Below are 18808 nucleotides of genomic sequence, written 5' to 3'. Positions count from 1 at the left end.
CATTCTTGAGTTTCTCATTGAGAAACTGATAAACCTTCTAAGGGACTCCTGGGTTTTCATGCACACACTTTGCAAACCTTTGCAGTCGATCATTATGTAGGAACACTGCTGTTCTATTAGCACCGTTCTCCCCCCCCCCCCATTTCTGGTCGTGTGTGTGTGTCAGTGTCAAAGAGAGAACTGTTTTACTAGTTAGACAGACATAGTAATTCAAATGTGCTTTTGTAGTTGATGTAACATTTCCAAAGTTTTGTCATACCTGGTATTCCTTGAAATCCCACGAAAGCCACCAGACAATCTTCCCGCTCAAATATGGCCGTGCAAGTCCAGCTCATGTACTTTCTGGTTTTTCTTTTCAGGTTGACGATAGATATAGGAAAAATAACCAGGGCTCCCCTGAAGCACAGTCTAAACAGACGAGCAAAGTGTTGGAGCCACCAGTGCCTTCAAGATCAGAGTCCTTTTCAAATGGAAATTCCGAGCCTGTTCAGCCTTCACTGCAAAAGCCAATGGAACCACAGGTAAAGGCAGAAAAGGTCTCTGGGAGAAGTATGTGGGAAGCTGATGAATGACTGAGAGGTATGGAAAGCCACAGATGCAGATGAACAACGTGAGGATGACTGTGTCTTGGAAAACACGTTCATTATGTGTGAATGACTTGTAACTCCTGCGCTAAGCCAAGCTAGCTAACACTGCCCTTGCACCTCCTTTTTTTTCTTTTCTCCTGGTAAAACTGACTTCATGCAGCTTTTCTTAAAAGTTGGGTGGGTTGTAAGGAAGAAAAATGTGTTTTAGTGTATTCTGTTGAAAAACTTGCGATGAAATACAGAAACACTTGCATTCCGCCTGCTGACTTGATCTTTTGGAAGGAGAGCGATGCAGCAGTTGACCCAGAATCTCATTCCTTTTTAATGGTGGTTTCCCTTAAAATTCTTCCAATGACAGCGGAGTCATCTAGTGGCATGACTTAAGTAGCAAGCTACTTATGGCAAAAACAAACAAACCACTGCGTTGCACTTCTGCAATCAAGCAGACTCAGTCCGTCTGTGAAAGCAGTCTTGGCCAGACAGCCATGCAACCAGGTCTCCAGGTGTAATTTCACCTTCATGATTGCTTTTGAGGGATGATTCCTTTGGCTACAAACAATATTTCACTGATATGTTCCCCTTTCTTTTTACTTAAGGATTAAAAAGCAACAACTGAGTTCCTAGTTGAATTCATTTCATGGGATTCTTTTTGTATATTTCTGGGTGACACCATATAGGTATCATTTTCAGAAGTAGCCATCCCTACCTTTTTAGCCTTGTTCAGGTACAATCTATATACAAACAGGTTGTTGTTCACCTGTGTAACACAAGTGCAGAACCCTCTTTTATTTTGAGGTGATGTGTTAGAAGAAAATAACCTGTTTTTGAAAACCTTAGCCACTTTTGTAAATATTTGGCTATTACATTTTAATAGATCTTTGAAAACCTGTACAGCGGCATAGGTTGTCAGTAGAAGCTCAAGTAAAACACTTTTCTAAATATCTCTAAAGTGCAGTTTTAATATAATACACTTATGCTAGAAACTTGCAGCAAAACAAATTGGCCACTTCAAATCACTATGTGAAATTGTGGTGGTGGTGTCGATTGGGACGGCATTTTGCTCCCCTTTTAATTTCCTGTCTTCTTTGTCCTTGAAGCACTTATAATTCCTTCGTTTTTCCTAAGTTTGCAGTCTTATTCCATCTACTTGACTCCTGGGTTCCTCATTCCTTAGCTCCTCCTAAACTCTGGCGATTCTGTACAATATCCCCTTATGACATTTTAATCTCTGCAACACATGAACCTTTTTTTCTGGATCTAAAAGAAGCTGACCTGCAAACTGTTAAAAGTCTGTTCAGCTGAACATTCCATGCCTGTGGATCAGCCAAAATCATCAGGGACTTTATTGCCATAATCAGTATTTGATACACCCGCAATACTTGTTCTGAACAAACACACACATACATCCACTTTCTCACACTCTTGTTGCATTTAATTTTGCCCAGTGCTCACTGTGCTCAGAGTCCTGTGATTACTTGTTTGTAGGGTGAGCTTGAATCTGGACTACTTCCCAGATTAATAGAAACGGGGTGAATTTGGAAGCATTGAGGAAAACATTTTCATTTCCTTTCACAATATTAGAAGGGGGGAAATTACTCTGGTGTGTTTATTTACTTTTTAAAAATGTCCTTAATGAGGTGTGCAGGCTGTGGTGGAAAAGTGTACTTAGCAAAATTATGTATACCCCCCAAAAGAGGTGGTTATTGCAAGGCTTCCCTTGGAGGGTTCAGAGTTAACTATGGATTTAAAGCTGTGCTTCCATAGTGTGTGTGGTTATATTTATGTGTCGTCTCTAATGTGCATCTCTAGTATAAATTACCTGTGACACATACAATATGTGTATATTGTGTCTTATACAGCATAGTGTATGTGCCTGTTATATAATCCCACTGTGCACATATTTTCAGCCAGTGACTGCTGAAAATGTGAAGGGTGTCTAATTTTTGTTCTATGTGATTCCGTCTTAATGCCTTAAAAGCAACTTATTGCATGATCTAAAGATGCCGGCAAATTGTTTTGAAGCTAATACATACCGTACTTTTCTGTGTATAACACGCCCCCACATATAAGATGCCCCCTATTTTGGGGGACTAAAAATTAAGGAAATGGGGGGAGATTGCACAGAGTTGTTGAGCTTTCTTTAGGAACTAAAACTAACACACACGCATCGCAACAGCCTCCTAACATCTGTCCCCTTGCTAGCAGAAGCAGCCTATTGCCCGCCCAATTGCCGCAGCAACATCCAATCAACACCATCCCTTGCTGCAGCTACCAATAACACGCTGCAGACTATCTCCGGCTCGTGGCATCAACCAATCCCATGTCCCCCCCTAGGAACTACCCTTTTATAAGACAACCCCCGATTTTAAACATAATTTTTCAGTAAATTTCAGTAAAAAGATGGAAAAGTACGGTATTTGCCAATATTATTTTATACTTTCCTTTTGATCTGATACTTGGATTGAAAATTTTCATCTGGCATAGGTTCCGCAAGATGGAACTTGCCTTTATCTCTTCCCATTAATTTGTGTGCCCAGAGCATACACCCTCCAAAATGCTGATTTTATGTTCTCTCTGCACCTCCCTTGCTTTTAAGCTCGTATTGATTTTCAACCACATGCTTGCCTTACATCATATCCCAAGTTGTGCTTATCCGGCCACCCGAATACCCTCTTTGCCTTTTTTTATTCTGTGTTTTGATGGGGGCGGGGCGGGGGGGGGGGAGCCCGTGTGAACAGAACGCATTGAATGTTCTATGTTTTGTTTTCTTCGTAAGGTACAGTGGTCCCATCTGGCATCTCTCAAGAACAATGTTTCCCCTGTCTCGCGGTCCCATTCCTTCAGTGACCCTTCTCCCAAATTTGCACATCACCATCTTCGCTCTCAGGACCCAAATCCACCTTCACGCAGTGAAGTGCTAAATCAGAGTTCTGACTCTAAGTCTGAGGTACCTGACCCTACCCAAAAGGCCTGGGCTAGATCAGACAGTGACGAGGTGCCTCCAAGGGTAAGAAAGTAGAAAGACAGAATTTTGAAATTACTTTTTAACAAAAAGAAACAAAAAGCAAAACGAAAGTAATGAAAGGCATGCGCTAGATTTTTAACTAGTGAATTGCACACCCATAAGAACGACACTGGTATCAGAAACAGTACTTTAGGCAAGGAATTCTCCCTCCCCTTCTTCAGCCAAGATCTTACAGGAATTTCCGCCCTAACTTAACACAAAAATGCCGTATGGGCAGTGACTGTTATATAAAAATAAAATATCAAGCCAAGTGATGTAGAGAAGAAAGCATATGAATAGCTGAAAGCTATCTCTTTGCCTCTAAATGGAATATCAGGCTTTAAACCGGTAGAGTTTTGTTGAGACATTTCTGTCCACAAAGAAAGTGTTTTCTTGCTTGGTTTACTTCTGTCAAATATAACCTTGCTTTCCCCCAGTTCTCTGCCTTCTACTGATCCATTACTAGGCATTTGTTGGCTCCTTAGAACTTAATTTCCTAAATTTCCCATGCTATTACAGCAGATTGCTTTTTGCATCCCTTGCTTCAAAGTCCTGTGTTCTAAACCGTCATGGTAGTCTGTGAGTGGGTATTTGTGTTTGTTTGCTAGTTACCTACTAAATTCTTACATTCTTTCCAGCATCTTAGATGCGGTTCAAAATGAGCTTAAGGACTCTAGTTGATGAATTATTTTAGAACTATTTTGCTCAAAATGCTAGTGTCTTAATAATGTACCCCAATGTATTGTTGCAGCAACATGTTGTTCTTTTGCTATGCCGTGTTATCTGAATTGTTTATTCTTCCACGCAAGGTACCTGTGAGAACAACATCCAGATCACCTGTGTTATCTCGCCGAGATTCGCCGCTGCAGGGCAGTGGACAGCAAAATAACCAAGCAGGTCAAAGAAATTCCACAAGGTTGGTGGTATATTGGGTTTCCCACTTCAGCTATTGGGAGGAGCAAACTGGAATCCATTGTTCCCCAAAAACACTGAGTGTTGAGAGATGCTGTTGTAAGGCAGTTTCTGCTGTATCTGAGAAGCTTCTAAGGGCAAGTTTATACAGTCTTATATAGGAAGCTATCTCATGCCGTTCAACGATAGTTGGTTTTCTTTTGGAACCACATCTTATAGCATGTTCGTAGGTAGTGCAGGCAAAAGGCTTTGAATGACTCTTAGTCAAGATGCTCTGAGTGGGAACCAACCCCCCAATTGCACCCACCTCTTCCTCTCATCTGTTGTCTATTCTCATGCTTCCTCCTCTTGGGATCGGTCCATATCACCTCTCAGTAGGAGAGCACAAGCCGTGTGAAAGTTACTGTTTCTTCTCCTTGCTCCTCTCAGTAATTGCTCATTCAGAGAGGGCTACGAGGCTTTATTGGGATTGGAAATGGGCAGTCTGCTGTGGCATGATACCTAGAATCATAGAATTGTAGAGTTGGGAGAAACTTCAGGCATTTCACCTATTCATTCTGACTACTCATGAGAACGTGAGATTAAAATAACAACAACAACAATAATAATAATATAATTTATTATTGATACTCTGCCAATCTGGCTGGGTTTCCCCAGCCACTCCGGGCAGCTCCCAATCAAATATTAAAAGCACAATACAGCATTAAACATTAAAAACTTCCCTAAACACGGCTGCCTTCAGAAGTCTTCTAAAAGTCAGATAGTTGTTTATTTCCTTGACATCTGATGGGAGGGCGTTCCACAGGGCAGGTGCCACTACTGAGAAGGCCCTCTGCCTGGTTCCCTGCAACCTCACTTCTTGCTTTGAGGGAACTGCCAGAAGGCCCTCGGAGCTGGACTTCAGTGTCCGGGCTGAACGATAGAGGTTGAGATGCTCCTTCAGGTATACTGGGCCGAGGCTGTTTAGGGCTTTAAAGGTCAGCACCAACACTTTGAATTGTGCTTGGAAACGTACTGGGATAGTGATAGAGGACTAAGAATGTCTTCCAGAAAAAAGAAGCATTGTTAAGGCAATAAAATAAAATATTAACCTTGATCAATGTGGGTTTTTTAAAACAAACAAACACCTTTTATTTTTATTTTTCCACATAGCAATATAGAGCCTCGTCTGCTCTGGGAAAGAGTGGAGAAGCTGGTGCCAAGACCTGGGAGTGGAAGTTCCTCTGGTTCCAGCAATTCCAGTTCACAGCCTGGGTCACATCCTGGGTCCCAGAGTGGATCGGGAGAGAGATTCCGAATGAGATGTAAGACCCAACGTTTTCCTCTCTCTTTGTCCTTAGAAGTCTACAAATTAATCTGCATTCTTCTTTTGTATTTGTTGGTTCACTCAGGCCAGGGGTGGCGAACCTTTTTGGCTCCCTGCAAGCCAACTTGCAACAGGTGGGCAGGACAACCTACCTGTCAGTCACATGACACCATTATGCCCGCATATGATTGACAGCTGGCTGCCCTGCCCAACTGTCAGAATCCCTGGTGCAGGGTTCCAAAGTGCCCAGCACCCGCCAGACTGTGGGGCACTTGGGAACCACGGTACAAGGAGTGTTGCCAGCCCTAAGCTTAGTGCTTGAGGAGAAGCTCCAATCGTAGGGTTAGCAAGCTGCTACTTTCTCCCTCCCTATCAGCTGAAGTGTTGACTGAGCAAGCCAACGCCTGCAAAAAGTAGGTTTCTTACTCTCCCATTCTGCCATTGGCTGATGGGGATGGGGTAGAAAGAAACTGGCTTTTTGCAAGCTGTGAGTGACTTGCAGCTGATGCCTGCAGAAGACAGCCTCTCACAAAGGGCTTGCAAAGCTCTTTCTCCCTTACCCACCAACCTGCTTTTTGTACCAGGCAGGGAGAAAGTGCACAGCCAGCCATGGCAGGATTTAACCCCTCCCCCTCAGCTGATGAGCAGGGAGTTAAATCCTGACACTTTGGCCGAAGTTCCCTGTTTCCTGCTATGAACAGATAGGGGCAGCCAGCGCAGAAATGGACCCCACCCTCTTGCCCATAGGTACCAGCAGCCATTTGATAGGTGGGTGGGCACCAGGCGAAACGGCTTCATAGGCCTACTTCAGTGTTTCTCAAACTTGGGTCTCAATAACTGTTGTTGGACTACAACTCCCGTCATCTCTGACCGCTGGTCCTGCTAGCCAGGGATGATGGGAGTTGTAGTCTAACGAGCTGGAGGCCCAAGTTTGAGAAACAGTGGCCCAACTGGTGGGCCAGGATTGGCCCACAGGTTGCAGGTTCCCCACCCCTGATTAATTAAGGTATCTCACTGGGGATGGAGAAATAAGATGCATTGAAATATTAAAACTCCTGTAACATTCCTCTTAATTTGCAATTAACTGATTTATTCTTTTCCTACCTCTTTTTGGTCTTTATTCATGTAGCATCGTCAAAATCTGAAGGTTCACCATCGCAACGTAGTGAAAATGCAACAAAAAAACCAGAAGAGAAGAAGGAAGCTTTCAGACCTAGCAAACCTGTGGTGAGGCTCTCAGACTATGTTACCTCCTCATCTACGTCTGATACATAGCATAAAAGCTTGTCGTGTGAACTGTAATACATCAAACATTAAAAGCTTCCCTAAACAGGGCTGTCTTCAGATGTCTTCCAAAAGTCTGGTAGTCGTTGTTCTCTTTGACATCTGGTGGGAGGGTGTTCCACAGGGAGGGCGCCACTACCGAGAAGGCCCTCTGCCTGGTTCCCTGTAACTTGGCTTCTCACAGTGAGGGAACCGCCAGAAGGCCCTCGGTGCTGGACCTCAGTGTCCAGGTGGAATGATGGGGGTGGAGACGCTCCTTCAGATATACTGGACTGAGGGCTTTAAAGGTCAGCACCAACACTTTGAAACGTACTGGGAGCCAGTGTAGGCCTTTCAAGACTGGGGTTATGTGGTCTCGGCGGCTGCTCCCAGTCATCAGTCTAGCTGCCGCGTTCTGGATTAGTTGTAGTTTCTGGGTCACGTTCAAAGGTAGCCCCATGTAGAGCGCATTGCAGTAGTCCAAGCGGGAGATGACCAGAGCATGCACCATAGTTCAGTTTGGTAATAGGCAACCATAGTTATATATTAGTAATAGTAAGAGCTATCAGATTTGCAACAATCCTAGCTATCTATGGCAAGAAGCTGCAATTCCAGTAACCATTTGATAACAATTTCTGAAATACAGAAAACAGCCATTTTTGAATTTTTATTTTATACTGTTTTTGGAAAATGAAGTTGCTGGAATTAACAGAAACATGGCTGCAAATAGTTTTAGAATATACTGGTACAAGAGGTGGTCGTTGTGGTGGACTAGGGGGACTAGGCTAGTTCCCTAAACATTCCCCTATTGCTTCCTTCCCTGTGCTCTTACTGTCTGCAAAGGAAATAGCTGTAGCTCTTAATTATACAAATGAGACCAAAGAAACTGGAGAAAGTCTGCATGTGGCAAAGCCAATTACAAGGATTCTTGCTTGGACGGTCTGTGAAAGTTTGTAGTTAGTATAGTACAAGCTTTTTGCTGCCTTGGCCTGGCCATTAGTTACTGGTCGGCTGTCGGAAGGAGATGATAATACTGAGCGAGCGCTCTTCTGTTCAAAGAAATATCAAGGCACAGCTAACGACTACTTCTAGAATTGTACTGAAAACTCCTGCTTTTTCAAAGTACAGTGTTCTTCATTTTAAACGAATATTGGATATCAAAATGCATCACTGAAACGGAGCAACAATCACACCATGAGTAAATGCCACATAACAACTCTTTTTTTGTTGTTCCTTCCAAATATCTAGCAGAGCATTTCAAGTTGTCCCCTTCATGTTACAATTTTCCTAATGTCTGTATGTGTAGAATGGTTGAAAAAGCAAGTCTGTTATCTCCCCAACACGGTCCTGATTCCTACTCATAATATTGTTGTAGCTCGTTGTTTTGTGTTCTGTTCCTTTGTTCCTAAATTGCAGTTTTTGAACAAGCTAGTGATACAGCTTTAGCACTTTGAAGACTGGATTTATTTTCTTCCTATACTAAACTTGTGTTGTAATGTTTGTTTCCCCCCAATTGCACTCCATTCACTCTTGCCCTGATGTCAATTTGCTGAACCTGTTCGTATGACTGGTCTTCAGGGAGAAGTGGTAAGCAGTCAACTGTTCGTTTAATGGTACTGAGAGCAATGAACCCTTTTGCCTTTGTAATTATTATAACATTTGCACGGCTTTGCTCAGAGACACCTTGGGTGATACCCAACAGTGCCCTTCCACTTATGTAATGGGACTTCCTCTTCATCTCATCTCCCACTGCAGACCTTATATGCTCCCCAGATCTGTTCCAGAGGATTGGGGAACCCTCCCAGAGCAGAATATGGGGGTTCAAGGGACTGCAGCAGAGTAGAGAGGAACGGGACACACCATCCCATCTGTTAGTGTTTGATAATGGCGAAATACACTAGGCAAACTTCCCAGCAATCAGTTTGACACCTGCCTTTTTAAGTGAAGTGTGTTACTTTCTATTTGAAATACACTTAGTGCAATTAAAATTATCAAGCTGCTTGACCATTTTGCTCCATGCACACCAAAGAAGTAATAGAATTTTTAAAAAAGTTTTCTGAAATAATAGCATGGGCCTTTAAATCAAAAGCATCAGCTTGTGACTAAATAGATCTAGCTTTTGGAACCCGAAATGGGCAGTGTTATCCATCTGCTTGCATCCTTTTCTGCAGTCGTTCACCTGGTGCTTTTCCTTCTGCTCCTTCTAGAATTTAACTGATTTGGCGAAGGAATTACGGGCAGTCGAGGATGTGCGGCCTCCACATAAAGTGACTGATTATTCATCATCCAGTGAAGAGTCGGGAACAACTGATGAAGACGATGACGACATGGAGCAGGAAGGAGTTGATGAATCTACTTCGGGACCAGAAGATGCTAGAGCAGTGTTAGTTCTCCTTTCCCTCTCTTCCTGATGTGATGTATTAATGGAACTTTTGCCTACAAGGCAATTTCATTTTGTGAATTCTGGTAGGGCTTCCAATATTGTATTTAGGTATGGAAATTGCGATTCGTGAAATTGCTCTTTTAGTTCTTCTCTAATTCTATGATCCTGTAGAGTATAGGATTGTGTGTGTCTCCTTCCATAATATAAACATAACATGGGCAATCTGCTATATAAGGGTTCACAATATCCTATAACAGGAAAATGAATATGTCTTGAAGATGTGGATAAAGTAAGATGAATAGATAACTTAAAAGTGCATGTTTTGAAGGCACTGATGCAGTAATTAGTTTCAGTTGTAATACAAATATATGGCTTACCATTCCCTGAGAAGCTACTAGCCAGTTTATAAAAGCTTCCCTACCTGGCTGTCTGGTTGATGATTTAAATTTCTGTACAGCCCTCCATCCGAGGATCACAGGGCTGTTTGCAATTTAAAAACACAAGAGTGTGTATCATAGTAATATACTATCCCCTCCCACCAAATAAAATAAATAAAATAAATAAATAAATAAATAAATAAATAATCTTGATCACTGCAGGCATCCAAATGAATGGGGGTTTGCAAATAAAGGCTTTCCAGATTGGCAAGGTTTCTACGATTAAATGTATCCTAGTACTTCTGTTAAAATAATCCTTGTGTGAAATTATTTTAGTATTGCTGTGGGACACGGGTGGCGCTGTGGTCTAAACCACTGAGCCAGGCTTGCTGATCGGAAGGTTGGTGGTTTGAATCCCTGCGACGGAGTGAGTTCCTGTTGCTCTGTCCCAGCTCCTGCCAACCTAGCAGTTCGAAAGCATACCAGTGCAAGTAAATAAATAGGTACTGCTGCAGCAGGAAGGTAAACAGTGTTTCTGTGCACTCTGGCTTCAGTCTCGGTGTTCTAGTGGTTTAGTTATGCTAACCAAATGACCCGGAAAGCTGTCTGTGGACAAACGCTGGCTCCCTTGGCCTGAAAGTGAGATGAGCACCACAACCCCATAGTCCCCTTTGACTGGACTTAACCATCCAGGGGTCCTTCACCTTTACCTTTTTTTATTACTGTGGATACTGAAGAATCAGAATAGAAACAGAAAGGGCACATGAGGACGTAATCGAAATGTCTCCTTTACCAATCAGATCCACTCTAAACCTCAGCAATGGGGAAACAGAGTCCGTGAAAACTATGATTGTGCACGACGACGTGGAGAGTGAACCTGCAATGACTCCTTCCAAGGAGGGCACTTTAATCGTCCGACAGGTATGCATTCTTTCAAGTGTATTTTTCCCTCTCCCTTCTCCCACCCTCATTAACTCACTCATTCTTTCATACTCTCTTCCTACATAATATCAGTTGCAGGACATATAGACACAGTTAATAGCCTCTTGTTGAACCAGCAGACATTTCAGGACTGCAAAGGGAGTAATAGTTGCCACACAGTGTTTGTGCTTACGTGCATTGTAGAGACACTTCACAGCACTGTGCTGAGTTTATCTTAGTCTTGGACCAACACAAAGGTTAAAGAGCTGCAGGCCACTGGAAGGAATCTCTGATGTGATTTTCAACCTTTAAAAGGTGTTTTTAAAAAACAAACAACTAATTGTGGGAGAGCCAGATGCAGCAGAAGAAGAGATCACCTAGTTTGCTTTAAATCAGTTACAAACGCACCATGTGTCCCTCTTAGGAGTTCAGAACAGTTTACATACATTTTCCAAGAGGTTTCCTACCCAGACAGCTTATGAAGCCAGACCTCCTTCTCTTTAGCAACAGAACTATCAGGTCACATGGTCTTTCTGTCTCAAAATGTTATGCACAGAATTGTCAAGGCATTTCTTCCCTTGTCTTGAACTTACAGGTCTGTTTAGTGTGGTAGTTTGTACAATGTGAACCTCACTCATTACCAAGTTTTCCAGTTCTGCAGCCGAACATCCCTATCATAATAGACCCCCTAGGATGTATTAAAATGTCATGCATATTGTTCAGATAACTAAATTGGGACATTCACCAGATGTTTCAAGCACTTTCATCTGATCGTGTCTTAAAAAAACCAGAACTAAATAATAAAAATAAGATGATAGTGAAAATAACCTTAGGGAACGTGCAGGTTGATGTGGTAGTGTGAATTTGGCCAACAGGAGCTTAATTTTGCTGGTGAACAAAGCTGGCTTTGCCCGGGAACCCAAACAATTCCTGTAGTGTGTGGCTGAATTCCTCGCCACCGACCTTTCTAATGGAGGCATCAAAGCTTGGTTGATGTTATGCATTGGTTGAGGCATTGAATGTAGACCAGCTTTCTAGGGACAGAGAGGCCTTTACGCAGCACTTGAGCCAGACAAGTGTGCCTGTTTTTTCTGCAGAGTACAGTTGACACAAAGCGTGCCAGCCATCATGAGAGCAATGGCTTTGCCGGTCGCATTCACCTCTTGCCAGATCTCTTACAGCAAAGCCATTCCTCCTCCACTTCCTCCACCTCTTCCTCCCCATCCTCCAGCCAGCCGACACCCACCATGTCCCCACAGACACCCCAGGACAAGCTAACTACTAATGAGGTATGTCTTGCCCCCACAGCTGGCTGCTTTCATAAGGTTATTGCTTCCTAGCTAGCTTTTCCCGAGGAGCTCCAGCTCAGCGTCCCTTCTCTACTGCTGTTCTTCTTCTTCCTGTCACTTAACCCCTCACTCCTCAAAAATAACACATTTCAGCTCTTTACGTACCAAAACCCCCTTAACTCTAGAGCAGTTTTACCCCAAACCTGCCAGTTGACTACTCTTGCTCCCCTCTCCTTTTTAATACAAGTCATTAATTGCATGGCTTTTGGATAAGCTAAACTGATTGCCCTCTTGGTATTTGTTTAAACGCTGTTTTGGGGAGAGTGCCTACTTGGAGAGGTCACACTTAGGGCAATCTGGCTTCTTCAGATGACAATACTACCTGGTTTAGCATACTACTAAGTAACTACGCATGTAGTGGGGTCCTTGCTTTGGGAAAAAGGAGTGCACTGTCTTAGAAAGGAAGCTTTCTCCAGCCTTACCACAAGAGGCTGCTTTTTTTGAAATTTCTTGATGGGGAGAGGGAATGAAGTAGCCGGCTCTTCGATAGCTTTGTTTCTGTTTGTTTTATTGTTTTGGAATGTCGTGTGAAAAGATCCATCTCAGTTTTTGACAGCACAGATCTGCTTTGAAAGGTATTTTGTAAAATTGGAGGCAGCTTTCCAATGACATACCGTATTTTTCACTCTATAAGACTCACCAGATCACAAGACGCACCTAGTTTTTGGAGGAGGAAAATATTCTGAATCTCAGAAGCCAGAACAGCAAGAGGGATCGCTGCGGAGTGAAAGCAGCAATCCCTCTTGCTGTTCTGGCTTCTGGGATAGCTGCACAGCTGCTTGCATTCACTCCATAAGACGCACACACATGTCCCCTTACTTTTTAGGAGGGAAAAAATGAGTCTTATAGAGCAAAAAATACGATAGCTACTCTTTCCATGCGAAGACTTGGAAGGTGCCCTCTGGTGGAAGGGAAAAGCATATGTTGAGCTCTTCCATATGAATTTTTGTACACATGATAGGTACCTAAACAGAAATACTTCCAACAGATTAGGGATGTGCAGGTTTTAAAGGAAGGGGCACCATTTATTTTCAGAAGCTTTTACAAATGAACAGAACAAGGAAGGTAGGTCTTGGAACCGAATCTCCACAAAACGCTCCTAAAGCAGCAAGGCTGTTCTGCCAGGGCTTTCAAATGAACAGATATGCACCCCAGAATCACACTCTTTAAAAAGGTTTCAGTCGGAAGCCAGTTATTTGCTGCACTGATTTGGATAGTCCCTGTGATGTTAACAGGGAGTCTGCCTTCAATCCCAAAGTTGCATTGGGGGGGGGGGGAGAGAGAACGTTAAGAAAGTGTGAAATTGAGACAGTGTGCATGAAAATTCATGAAATGCTTAAAAATGTTAATATAGTTTGCTTGAAGCAAAAGGGCAAGGAAATCAGATTCTAGCACTGGAAAACAGAAGCCACCTTACAAAGCACAGCATATTTGTAGGTGTCACTTGAATGAAAAAACTCATTTTTTTAAAAATAACAAAACTCAATTCATGGGGGCAGGGTCTTAATTGTTCCTGGGTTGTAGTGTTTTGGAATTTCACAAGAAATCCCATGTTAAAGCGGTTGCTTATCTTTCACAAGAAGCTCCTGCTTGAGGGCACAAGGGAGGAGATGATTTTTGCCCGTTTCCTTTTCTTTACCTCCTATTCTGTTCCAGAGGGACTTTAACCCTCTAGAGCAGATTTTCTGGAACACCCAGAGGGACTGTGTGGAAAATGGGGGAGGGTCGTTGAATATCTCTTCCCCCACTTCTGCCTGTGGACAATGTACAATGAATGGAGCTGTGTCTACTCTATGCAAGTTTGGAATCAAACCCAGTGCATATTGCCGTAGGGTAGAAGTCAGTTGTTTGAATGCTGTCAAGGCCCCACCTCTTCCTTTGTTCTAAATACCATGTTTTCAAACAGCCACAGTGTTTTGGAGTGGAGAAATAGGGCTTGTAGAATTTGGTGGAAGCAGAATTCCTTTTAAAACCCTAGTTGCATGAAGTCCACTTTGAGGGACACAGTGAAGGCTCTCTGTCTTAAAGAGGTTTTGTAGGAGAGAGAACTGAGCCAACACTTCAGATGTATGAAAAAAAGCCTAGTTAAACATCAACTCGCCCTCCCCCCTTTTTTGTCTTTATACATTGCACCCTTTGTTTTTAACCCTTGTCATTCTGCCTTAAAAGTGTAGTGTTGTCCCTGTGACACTTAACTCTCACAATCTGGCGAGGGATTTTTAAAGTCATCCCACTTCCACTTTTTAACAGTTTCATTGTTTCACTTTTCTCCTTTCGTTTGTGTTTTCCATGTTTATTGTGTTTTAACTTCAGGGTGCACCGGTGCCTGAATATTGCTTCATGTCCCTGTCCACACCTCCCCTCCCAAATAAGTCCCCTTGTTCAATAAAGGTTCAGTATTTTTCTGTGAGATGATGGTGGAAGAAACTGCTGCAGCTTTCTGGCAAGAGGCTCAGTTTACAAGGGAGATTTGAGAGCGAAAGAATTGTCCTACAATTAACCGGATGCTAAAACGGCGTATCAAATGTAGAATTGAATGCAGAATGTAGATTTCACCCCTCCCATACCCAAGAATCTCCTGACCATCTCCTGAGGTCTTTGCTGACTCTACAGAGAGGAGGAGCAATGAACTGCTCTCTACTTAATTAGTCATGTGAGTGAATCTCAGTGTGTGTGAGAGAGAGTCAGTCAGTGAGCCGGAGAGAGAGTGCAAGAGATATTATTTAGAGATAAGATTGCTGCTGCAGGCACTCAGAATATTTAGCTCTGTATAAAGTTTGTATAATAGCTGTAGTAGTAGAATAAAAGGAAGATATTTTACAGAGCTGCTCTCCGAGTGGTTTATACTCTGCAAGACTCTGCAAAACGCTGCTGCGCAACGACTGCATTACAGAGAAAGTAAATCCGGTGCTCTCAGCTCCAAGCTGTGAGTCCGCAGCACTGTCACCTGTTCCTGTGTCAAAGGTGGACTCTGGCAGTGCTACCCAGCTCGCCTAGCCCAGTCGGGGCTGTAGTGCATGAGTCCAGTTGGTACACTGGCTCAAGGGCGATGCTGACATCGGTTATGGGCCCAGTCGTCTGACCAGTCATTGTTCCAGTCATCCCAGTCGTCCCAGTCGCCAGAGGTGTCTGTTGCTGATCGCTGGACGGCGGAACGGAGGCTGCATGCTGGACTGATTTGTGGTGCCTAGAAGCAGAGCTGTGTTGGAGCAGAGTGCTCAAGCTGCCGCTGTTGCTATTGCTGCTGCTTGAGGTATGTTGCTGACTGCCAAAGAAAGAAGATAGCATCCCTGTTTGCCTGTTAATTGCGCTCTGAGTGGGGGAGAGAGTGGCTGAAGAAGTCCAAGGCTTTATCTGTGTTTGCACGAGGGAAGTGTCTTGCTCTAAGTAATAGCAGACATGGCCTGTGCACATTCTGGCCAGATGGCTCTGTCCTTTCCCCTCCTCACGCCTGAAAACTATGCAGTTTGGCAAGTTAAGATGAAAGCGCTTTTACAGAGGGAAAAGCTATTTCACACCATAGAAGATGACCCTCCAGATAAAGATGATGATGATTGGGCTGAGTGGCATGCTGCAGATATGAAAGCCCGAGGGACAATTGTTTTGAGTGTTTCAGACCACTTGCTGGTGAACTTAGAGGGTCAAGAGACTGCACAAGCTGTTTGGCATAAGTTGAGAGATATGCATCTGAGACAAAATGCTGGTTCCAGTGTGATTTTCTTCAAGAAGCTGTGCAGGTTGCAGTTGGAGAAAGGTGGTGATTTGCCTAGCCATCTATCTTAGTTAAAGCGTCTCAGACAGGACCTTGTTCAGCGAGACCTGGCTATTTCAGAGGCTGTGTTTGCAATGCTGATGATAAACAGCCTAGATGAGTCTTATGATGGAGTAGCTGCCCAGATTTCTACACTGCCTTCTGACCAGCTAACAGAAGATTATGTGTCTAGCGTGCTCTTGAATGAGTGGGATCGCAGACAGGCTGTTAAAGAAAGCCGGGATTGTTCTGCTGCTAAAAATGTGCCTGAAAATGTGCCTGAGTCTTCAGCAGGGGAAAGTGAAAGTGAAACTGCTGCTGTTAAAGCACTAAAGTTGAAGCGGTGCTTTTCATGTGGAGCACAAGGCCATTTGAGTTTCCAGTGCTGCAAGAAATCTTCAAAGAAGAAGGGAAACTTCAGAGGCAGAGGGGGAGGAGGACGAAATCCCCAAGCACCTGCTACTTCAAAGGTTTTGCTCTCTCGCTGCTGCAGCCAACGTGGGCGGAGTTTCTTCGTGATCGACTCTGGCTGTACCAACCACGTAGCCAAAGATAAGGATCTCTTTGTTCAGCTTGAGAAGCTAGAGAAAGTAATTCATCAAGCAGATGGGACAGTTCTCACAAGTGAGGCTAAAGGAACTGTGTTCTTAAAGAGCCTGAATACAACAATTAGGAATGTCCTGTATGCGCCTGAAATTCAGGACAATTTATTGAGCGTTTCCCAGCTTGATCATCAGGGTTTTAAGGTGGTGTTTGCTAAATCTCGCTGTGAAATTCGTCGAGATGGCAAGCTCATTCTATATGCAAAATGTGTAAATGGTCTGTATCAATTGCCTTTTGTTTCAGGTACAGGTACTGCAGAAGCAACTAAGAAAGAGTGTTGCAATTTGTCTGTTGATGAGAATGAGAAGATGCATGACCAATGTATTCAGGGTGTACCACCAAAAGGGTTTTCTAAAGCAGTGTTTCCCAACCTTGTGCCTCCAGATGTTTTTGGCCTACAACTCCCATCATCCCTAGCTAGCAAGACCAGTGGTCAGGGATGATGGGAATTGTAGTTCAAAAACAGCTGGAGGCCCAAGGTTGGGAAACACTGCTCTAAAGAGTTTGCTAACGCTGCGGTCACAAGCAACTCTGGTGTGGTGTTTGAACCAGTCAATTATAGAGAAGTTAAAAATCTGTCTGCAAAAGATGCAGAACCTTGGCTGAATGCCATGAGAGCTGAGTTGAGTTCCCTGAAACAGAACAATACTTGGGAATTGGTTCCAGCTGAACCAGGTATGAAGTGTGTAGACAGTAGGTGGGTCTACAAACTAAAAACTGATCAGAGTGGAAAAGTAGTCAGATATAAAGCCAGACTAGTGGCGCGTGGTTTTTCTCAGACACCTGATCAGGACTACCATGAAACGTATTCTCCAACAGTAAGATTTGAAAGTGTTAGACTGTTGTTGAAGATAGCTGCCGAAGAGGGTATGACGATTTCCCATCATGATGTTAATACTGCGTTTTTGTATGGTGTTCTAAATGAGAATATCTATATGTCACCCCCAGATGGTGTGCAGGTAAAAAAGGGAATGGTTTGCAAGTTGAAAAAATCCCTGTATGGTTTGAAACAGAGTGCACGGTGCTGGCACACCAAGCTAACTGAAGTGCTGTTCTCCTTAGGTTTTGTGCAAGGAAAGGCTGATTCATGTGTTTTTGTTAAAGAGTCCAATCAGCATAAGCTTTATTGCATCTGTTTTGTAGATGACATATTATTTGTGTGGAAGGATCAAAACATCTACAAAAGCACTTTGGCAAAGTTGCAAGAGCATTTTGATTTAAAAGACCTAGGAGAAGTTAGCAATTATCTCTCTCTTGAGATTGAGAGAAATGCTCAGGGTGATGTTTTGGTGCATCAGTCACGTAAGATCACTGATGTAATAGAGAAGTTGAACCTGACTGATGCAAATCCTGTGGATACCCCTATGGTCGCAGGTTATCAGCATGACACAAATGCTGAGGTTTTTCCTGATGCAACACTTTTTAGAAGTGTGTTGGGTAAACTTAATTTCATAGCAAGATGCTCAAGGCCAGACATTGCAGTGAGTGTGAATTTAATCAGCAGGTATGCCAATCAACCCACAGTTCAGGATTGGAAAGCGCTAAAACGGATAGCAAGATATTTAAAAGGAACTATGGATTACAGATTGAGACTTACAAGTCAAAAGTCTGGAGGTCTCGAGATCTATGCTGATGCCAGTTTCGGAAGTGACACAATGGATGGCAAAAGCACATCAGGAGTGTGTTATTTCTACAATCAATGTCTTTTTGATTGGTGTTGCAGAAAGCAGGCAACAGTAAGCTTAAGTTCCTGCGAGGCAGAGCTTAATGCTTTAACCCTTTCCCTGATGGATATAGAGTGGTTGCAGCAACTGTTTAGTGACATAAAAGTGAAGATCGCTTTTCCTGTTCCGGTTTATCAGGATAATAAAGCATGTATAACTTTGCTCCACTCAGAGGGATGTAAACAGAGGACAAAATATCTGTTAATCAAGCTCCATCGAGCTAGAGAGTGTATTCAAAATGGTATTGTAAAAGTGTGTTATATGCCGGGTAAAGAGATACCTGCAGATATGTTAACCAAGGTTGTAAGCAGAGAACAACTTTTGGAGTGTGTCTGCAAATTGCAGTTATGTTAAAGATTCTTGAATGGTCGGATGAAATGGGGGAGGATGAGGAGATTTCACCCCTCCCATACCCAAGAATCTCCTGACCATCTCCTGAGGTCTTTGCTGACTCTACAGAGAGGAGGAGCAATGAACTGCTCTCTACTTAATTAGTCATGTGAGTGAATCTCAGTGTGTGTGAGAGAGAGTCAGTCAGTGAGCCGGAGAGAGAGTGCAAGAGATATTATTTAGAGATAAGATTGCTGCTGCAGGCACTCAGAATATTTAGCTCTGTATAAAGTTTGTA

The 18808-nt window shown here is 43.2% G+C and overlaps 1 protein-coding gene across 4 annotated transcripts in view; it reads left to right on the top strand.

The window, feature by feature from the left end:
- MAP4K4 (mitogen-activated protein kinase kinase kinase kinase 4) overlaps positions 1 to 18808 on the top strand; it is a 135076-nt gene that overhangs the window by 101769 nt on the left and 14499 nt on the right. The window contains exons 16-23 of one of the 4 annotated variants that reach the window (XM_081907494.1): positions 360 to 521; positions 3364 to 3594; positions 4401 to 4507; positions 5656 to 5807; positions 6939 to 7036; positions 9280 to 9455; positions 10633 to 10753; positions 11851 to 12042. In XM_081907494.1, the coding sequence (XP_081763620.1) occupies positions 360 to 521; positions 3364 to 3594; positions 4401 to 4507; positions 5656 to 5807; positions 6939 to 7036; positions 9280 to 9455; positions 10633 to 10753; positions 11851 to 12042 (1239 nt within the window). The remainder of the gene's footprint in view (positions 1 to 359; positions 522 to 3363; positions 3595 to 4400; positions 4508 to 5655; positions 5808 to 6938; positions 7037 to 9279; positions 9456 to 10632; positions 10754 to 11850; positions 12043 to 18808) is intronic. The other 3 variants (XM_081907495.1, XM_081907496.1, XM_081907497.1) reach the window with 3 other exon arrangements.

This window comes from Podarcis melisellensis (assembly GCF_964234715.1).
Source record: "Podarcis melisellensis genome assembly, chromosome: 4".
Taxonomy (NCBI): domain Eukaryota; kingdom Metazoa; phylum Chordata; class Lepidosauria; order Squamata; family Lacertidae; genus Podarcis; species Podarcis melisellensis.
This window is presented reverse-complemented; position numbering and strand designations above follow the sequence as displayed.